The sequence below is a fragment of the Convolutriloba macropyga genome, chromosome 1, assembly GCF_964194025.1.
Source record: "Convolutriloba macropyga chromosome 1, txConMacr16.3, whole genome shotgun sequence".
NCBI lineage: Eukaryota > Metazoa > Xenacoelomorpha > Acoela > Convolutidae > Convolutriloba > Convolutriloba macropyga.
The window spans coordinates 11,944,445-11,951,872 of record NC_134468.1 but is presented as its reverse complement, the minus strand read 5'-3'; the positions used below and the strand labels follow the sequence as shown (position 1 = coordinate 11,951,872).

General features: G+C 34.2%; 2 protein-coding genes across 2 annotated transcripts in view; one reads left to right on the top strand and one right to left on the bottom strand.

The window, feature by feature from the left end:
• The first annotated feature begins 242 nt into the window (after positions 1-242).
• On the top strand, positions 243-1,640 carry LOC142344388 (solute carrier family 52, riboflavin transporter, member 3-like). Its single transcript, XM_075396422.1, has one exon. The coding sequence runs from the start codon at positions 243-245 to the stop codon at positions 1,638-1,640; it is 1,398 nt and encodes a 465-aa protein (XP_075252537.1).
• Positions 1,641-4,585: 2,945 nt separating this feature from the next.
• The window catches only part of LOC142345727 (uncharacterized), a 4,056-nt gene continuing 1,213 nt past the window's right edge, over positions 4,586-7,428 (bottom strand). Inside the window, exons 2-3 of the mRNA XM_075398015.1 lie at positions 7,009-7,177; positions 4,586-4,668 (exon numbers count right to left, since the gene is read on the bottom strand). Coding sequence (XP_075254130.1) covers positions 4,598-4,668; positions 7,009-7,177 — 240 coding nt within the window. The 3' untranslated portion in view covers positions 4,586-4,597. The remainder of the gene's footprint in view (positions 4,669-7,008; positions 7,178-7,428) is intronic.

The following is a 7,428-nucleotide window of genomic DNA, read 5'->3' as shown; positions in this document are numbered from 1 at the left end:
CCAAAAATGCTTCAATAATTTAAGTTCGAGCAATGTACAGACACGTTAATGATAATAAATACAATTTACGCTGCCATCAAAATTAATAAATTCAGTTCATTTGTTCATGTGAACGTATTAAAACAAAAGCAAAAGGCCAAAATTCTGCAAGCTTTAAAGCAAATACGTTGATTGTATGAAAAATACACATTTGTACTTATTCTACCTTTATTTTATAACAATTTTACCTGTTCTATTTGATAATGGTTATTGAAAAAGTTAAAAATTGGTTCATAGATCGAAAGGAGAGTATCTTTTTCGGGCTTCTGTTCTGGGCCGCGATAGGAACATGGGAATATACAGATTCCTTGACGATTGAGATTCCTTTTATGGTGCCCTACTTACCCGAGGGCTGGGATCTCGGGGTCGCTTTCGGGCTAGTCAGCGGTCTGTCAAACAATTGTCTTCTCATAGTCCCAATTCTGCTAAAATTGGGCGTCAAAAAGTCACTGATTTCGGTCTATGCAATCGGCCTGGCATTAAGCATCGCCCTTATTTTTGTCTGGGACAAAACTTTGCAGCCCAAAATTGTCGATCACGAGTACAGTTTTGGGTTTTTGTTCACAAGTTTTTTCCTGCTGGGCTCAGACGGAGTTAGAGGGACGTTACTATTCGCATGGATAGAGAGAGACTTTCCCGCAAGCTTTCTGACGGCCATCTTGGTCGGGGAGGTGTCGGGGGGATTTTTGGCGGTGTTGATGTCATACCTGCAAGGGTTCCGGATTATTTTCAAACGCGATGACGAATACGAAGAGAATGTGATTGCTTATGAAAAATCGTTAGCCGAAGGCGCCCAAAATCAGACCTCAAATGAGGCACTTTTATCAACTGATTTCCTTTTCGGACCTGTCGGCGCTTTCTGTATCTTTGCCGCTTTCTTTACAACTTCGTTTATTGCAATCATTCTGTTTATGTACTTGGACAAAACAAAATTCAGAATGAAGAGTGCAGATGAACAAGATAATTTTGACGAAAGCAAGACATTACTTGACAAGTCTTACAACCTCAGCTTTTCTGAAGACCCCGATTCGGAACCCAAAGTTGTTTACAAATACAAAACTTTCAGTAAAGATTGGTGGTTTCAAAATACTCAACCGACAAATTCGCATAAATATTTCATGTGGTTTCTCACATTTATATCGGGGGGAATAATTTTTACTTTTTCGCCCGCGTTTTTCTCATACACTGCTTTGTCCTACAGTCAACGATGCTATACACTTTCAGTATCAGTCTGGGGTTTCTGGTTACCCACAACCGGGGTTATTGTCCATTTCAAGCCCGTTGAAAGGATATTTACATTTTGTGTTGTGTTGGTTCTTCACATTATAACGTGCACTGTTCTGATTTTAATCGCGTTGCAGAGCCCGGACCCGCCCTTTGAGGGGCATAAGTGGGCGGAGATGACCGTTGTAGGGTTGTGGGGTGCGGAGGCGATCACGGGGTACTTAATGCTGGCATCGGCAATGCACTGTTTGCGTAGAATGCAAATGAGACACGGGCTCGTGTTGGGTGTTGTCTACCATAATATCGGAGAACTTCTAATTGGAGTTGCATGTTTTGTTGTCATCCGATGTACAGACTGGTTCCAGCAGGGTTTCTAACCCGAAAACTCAAATCATTTTAGATGTATTCTACTCCCCCTTCCCTTCCTCCCCCCTCCCCTCCTCAGCTTTGCGGGCATACAATTTTCAACTCCACGACTTCATGCTTTTAAAAACAAAAAACGTGTTGCATAGATTAACATGGCATTATTTCCTACCGGGGGTAATAGCCCCCCCCCCCACTTATTGGGCGAGGGACTTATCGGGGAACTGCATTCCTTCTCGCCATGAACAATGTTTTTGGTCTCCGTTTATAATGTCCCGCCATGAATATTTTTGCTCCGATAACGATATTTTAATTCTAATAAAAGAATTCTAATAAAAGAGAGTAATAAAAAGTTTATATACCTTTGAAAAGGAGCAAAAATAGCAATTACATATGGCTTTATTCAGGGAGGGGGTATGTACCTTACTTTCTTTCTGACTTTTAGCAAATTGTAAATGTGTTGAATAAGTTTCCGATTCAGAAAAAGAATATTTTATTATTTGTTTTGTGCCCTAAAACAATATACAAATGAAATCTTTTAAACTCAGAAGACGATGATGAATATCACTGACACTTTTTGTATCCAAGATGGTTGTTCGTCACCGGTCAGAGGAAAACAAAAAGAACAATTTGGCTCTTTTCCCCCCAAAACTTTTGTGAAAGTATAAGGATGTATGTTTAAGAAAACAAATGTCATAGAAAACGGTTACAAAGGAACAATTGTGCAATTTTCCTTTTCAAATAAAAAAGCATCATCATAAGTCACTGGAAATGGATGCAAAAACATTTACGTCAAATTCTACACTGTATCAGTAAAAAATTATAGAAACTTCAGATTAAAGTCTTCAAAACCATTTACTCTATCTTATTACTATTATTATTATTATTATTATTATTATTATTATTATTATTATTATCATTATTATTATTATTATTATTATTATTATTATTATTATTATTATTATTATTATTATTAATAATATTATTATTAATATTATTACTACTAATATTTTTTATTAATTTTATAGGCGTGAGCTGGTACCCTTTTTTGTTTAAATTTGGTCAAATCTGATAAACTGGGCATTGTATTCAGAATTGAGTTCAGTTCACGCCAGTTTCATACCAAGATGATTCAATTATAAAATTTTTTCGAAGAAAAATGAGAATTAAGTCGAAAATATGAAAGTTGTGTGGTACACTATGGTACCCAAGAGCTACGTAAACTTAAAAAGTTTTTAGACAGCGTTATAAACACCAAATAAAAAAATATTTTGACTTCGCATCCGGATTCTAGTAAAGTGTCATTAGGCTTTTTTAATATCTAGTAGACGAGTTTTCACGCAGTTTTCTTACGACGTCTGAGTACAATTTCCGATGCATTTTCCGCATAAAGATTTCAATTGGATTCAGATCGGGACTATTTGCGGAGCATTCTAGTACCCCATGTTTTTGGAAGAAACTGAGGAAAATGCAGAGGAGTCATGCAAGGTGTGATAATATTGTTGATAAATGAGGTTTTGTAATTTCAAGTTTTAAAAAAAATAAATTTACAAAGTTGCAAAAGGTGCAAAAATAGCAATTACATTTGGCTTTATTCAAAGGGTATCATTTTAGATGTATTATACTCCCCGTACCTCCCCCTCACCTGCTCACCTTTACGGGCGTATAATTTTCAACTCCAGGACTTCATGTTTTTAAAAACAAAAAACGTGATTCATAGCTTAACATGGCATTATTTCCCACCGGAGGTAATAACCCCCCACCCAATTGTTGGGCGAGGGGCCTATCGGGGAACTGCATTTTTCCCGCCATGAACAATGTTTTTGGTCTCCTTTTATAATGTTTGAAAAAGGAATGAATATTTTTGCTCCGATAACGATATTTAAATTCTAATAAAATCTGAGACTAATAAAATTTTATAAACCTTTGAAATGGAGCAAAACTAGCAATTACATATGGCTTTATTCAGGGAGGGGGTATGCACCTTACTTTCTTACCTTTAGCAAATTGTAAACGTGTTGAATAAATTTCCTATTCAGAAAAAGAACATTTTACGCCAGTTTCATTCCAAGATGATTAAATTATAAAATTTTTTCGAGGAAAAATGAGAATTAAGTCGAAAATATGAAATTTGTGGGGTACACTATAGTACCCAAGAGCTACGTAGTTAAAAAGTTTTTAGACAGCGTTATAAACACCAAATAGAAAAATATTTTGACTTCGAATCTGGATTCTAGTAAAGTGTCATTATGCTTTTTTTAATATCTAGTAGACGAATTTTCACGCGATTTTCTTACGACGTCTGAGTACAATTTCTGATTCGTTTTCCTCCTAATGATTTCAATTGGATTCAGATCGGGACTATTTGCAGAGCACTTTAGTAATTTTGATGATGAATATCACTCACACTCGGCAGAGGTTGTCAAATAAAAAATTAATATGGCGCCTTTTCACCCCAAAAATTGTGTGAAAGTATAGGGATGTATTGTTAAGAGACAAATTTCGTAGAAAACGGTTACCAGGGAATAATTTTGTAGTTTTTTTTTATCGAAGTAAGAGAATGCATCATCATACGTCACTGGAATTGTATGACAAAATATTGATCTCAAATTCTATTCTGTATTAGTAAAAACTATAGAACCTTCAGATTAAATACTTCAAAATTTTTGCTCAATCCTATTATAATTATTATTATGGCTCCATATAGGGCGCTTAATTTGTTTCATCCGATTCCTAATGGGTCTATTATTTGAATTTATTGTTTATATTATTATAAATTATTATCATTATTATTATAATACTTTCCAGTTTTGAGTTTGTTCGAAGAAAAAATCTGCAAAAAGAAATTACGGTGGACAAATGTGAATTATCATGATAGGGAATTGTTGCGATTGCTCGTGTAGGAACAGAATGGGTTTCGTCAAGAGGAAAGAGAAACATCAACAGTGGCAATTGCAAGTTTATCGGGGTCTCATTTGATGCACAACTTCAACCCTCGTTTGAACGCCTCCCTCATAGGTCGCATTGACATGTAAACTGGTACTGAAAAACAAAAATGTTTAATGAAGAATAAAAACAAATTTATAGAGATGAGTGCGTGTTTTTCTGGGTATGTTCTGGGTTCGAGCATGATGCGAGTGAGCGTTTATGCAATTATGTACCAGCAATCATTTTAAGCTGGAACTCATTGCTTTGCTTCTATCGAATTTGTATCATCCTTTTCATATTTTTCCGCAACATATTTTGTTTTCTTCCAGCTAGTATTTTTGCATCCCAGGATGGAGTTGCGTACCTCATCCTGGGTAATTTAATATTTTACCCTCAAAATGCTATTTTTTAGTGTTCAATATTTTCTTGGGAACTATTTGGAGAGCTTATCAAACTTAGCACAAATCTTGAGCTCTAATTCTGCACTTTTGCAATCTTCTTAGCGCTGAATCTGTGTTCTAACAGAGTAAGATTAAAAGATAATTCTGTACCAATCAGTCCTACTTGCCTAAATTTTGTGTACTACTTGTCTAAAGTAGTTTCAACAGTTTTAGGTTTCTTAAAGCTCTTAAATATAAGCGTTTTTGCATCCCAGAATCAGGTTGCGTATCTCATCGTGGGTAATTTAATGATTTTTCCTCGATGTACTATTCTTTTTTAGGGTTCCAGTATTTTCTTCAGAACAGTTCTAGTTCTGAAAAAAAAATTACTGAGCTCTGATTAAGTGCTTCCGTATTGTTTTTAGCGCTGAACCAGTGCTCTAACAAGGAAAGAATAAACGCTAATTCTTTAACAGTCAGTAACACTTGTCAAAAAATTCGGTAGTTTTAACATTTTTTGGCTTCTCTAAGTTGTTAAGTAGCTTCACCAGTTTTAGGTTTTCTCAAAATTTTTAATTAGTTTCCACAATTTTTTGTTTGGTAAAGTTTTTTTTAATAAGTTTCAACTATTTTGGTTTCTCAAAAATCTTAAGTAATTTCCTCGATTTTTTTTCTCGAAGCTGTAAGGGAGTTTCAAATAATTTTGGTTTCTCAAAGATGTGAAGTAGTTGCGAAAAGCTTTGGTTTCTTAAAGCTTTTTAGCATTATCAACGGCTTTCGGTTTCTCAAAGCTCTCAAGTTGTTTCAAAAATTTTTGTTAACTTAAAACTCTGAAAAAGTTTCCAAAATTTTGGTTTCTCAAAGATGTGAAGTAGTTGCAAAATTTTTGGTTTCTTAAAGGTCTGAAGTGGTTTCATTTTTTTGGTTTCGTAAAGCTTTTAGATATTTCCCACGATTTTTGTTTTCTTGAAGCTCTGAGGTGGTTTCCAAAATTTTTGTTTCTTAAAACTCAGAAGTAATTTCAAAAATTTTTGATTTCTTAAAACTTTTAGTTTTTTCCACAATTTTCGGTTTCTCAGAGCTCTGAAGTAGTTTTAAAAATTTTTGCATTCCTGAAGTTCCGAGGTAGTTTCAAAACTTTTTGGTTTCTTTAAGCTCTTACGTAGTTTCAAAAATTTTTGGTTTCTTAAAGCTCTGAAGCAGTCTCAAATATTTTTGGTTTCTTAAAACCTTTAGAGTTTTTCCACGATTTTTCGGTTTCTCAAAGCCCTGAAATAGTTTCAAATTTTTTCGTTTTCTCAAAGATGTGAAGTAGTTGCAAAAATTTTTAGTTTCTTAAAGCTTTTAAGTTTTATCAACGACTTTCCGTTTCTCAAAGCTCTCAAGTAATTTAAAAAATTTTTGTTTTCTTTGAACTCTGAAAAAGTTTCCAAAATTTTGGTTTCTCAAAGATGTGAAGTAGTTACAAAAATCTTTGGTTTCTTAAAGCTCTGAAGTGGTTTCAATTTTTTATGGTTTCTTAAAGCTTTTAGATATTTCCCACGGTTTTCGTTTTCTTGAACCTCTTAGGTAGTTTCCAAGATTTTTGGTTTCTTCAAGCTATGAAGTTGTTTAAAAATTTTTTGTTTGCTTAAAGCTTATAGATAGTTTCCACATTTTTCGGTTTCTTAAAGCTCTTACATTGTTTCCCTGATTTTTGGTTTTTCAAAGCTTTTAAGTAGTTATAACAATTTTGGTCCCTTAAATTTCTACTTATCAAAATTTTCAGTAATTTTTACAATTTTTGGCTTCTCAAAGCTGTTAAGTAATTTTCACTTTTCAGCAGTTTAATTTTTCAACACCAATCTGAACTACATTGAATTTTTCGTTTTTATCGTTCAAGACAAGCAAGAAGCTACATTAAAAGCTACTGGAATGTATATGAACCCAGCTAGTATTGGACATAAATTTGGTTTATAGCAAAAGACTCGCTTAAAAACTTTGATTTTATCGATTGAATTTTGCGTTTTCTGATATTTTGAAGAGTTTTTGGACCGTCGCTCTTATTTTAGAAAGATTAATGAAGAGTGGTGACCTCTGAGAGATATGCCGACAGCTCCAGATATGTTGGCCAGAACTGAGAACAGGAGGAATGTTTCCTTCTGTGTGGTCATAGACAGGTTGAAGATGATTGTATAGATGGTGTACTCGATTGAAGAGAATATCACAAACAGAATACAATTCACAGTCAGTGCCTTCGTTATCTAAACAAACAGCGATTCATCTTTTTAAACTTATATCGTAACCAGTACTAACATAAGCATTTTGTCTCCAATTGGTAGCATTTTCTACACATACGAATGGAATTATATATTCTTAATTGGAATTGTTCTCTAAAATTTGCAATAATCCTTTTTTCTATACCGATCTTGGTTTGCGTTGCTCCAATGACAGTGTTATGTACGATCTTTTCTTCTGCGGCGTGAATTAATTTAATCCATTGATACTCGTTAAT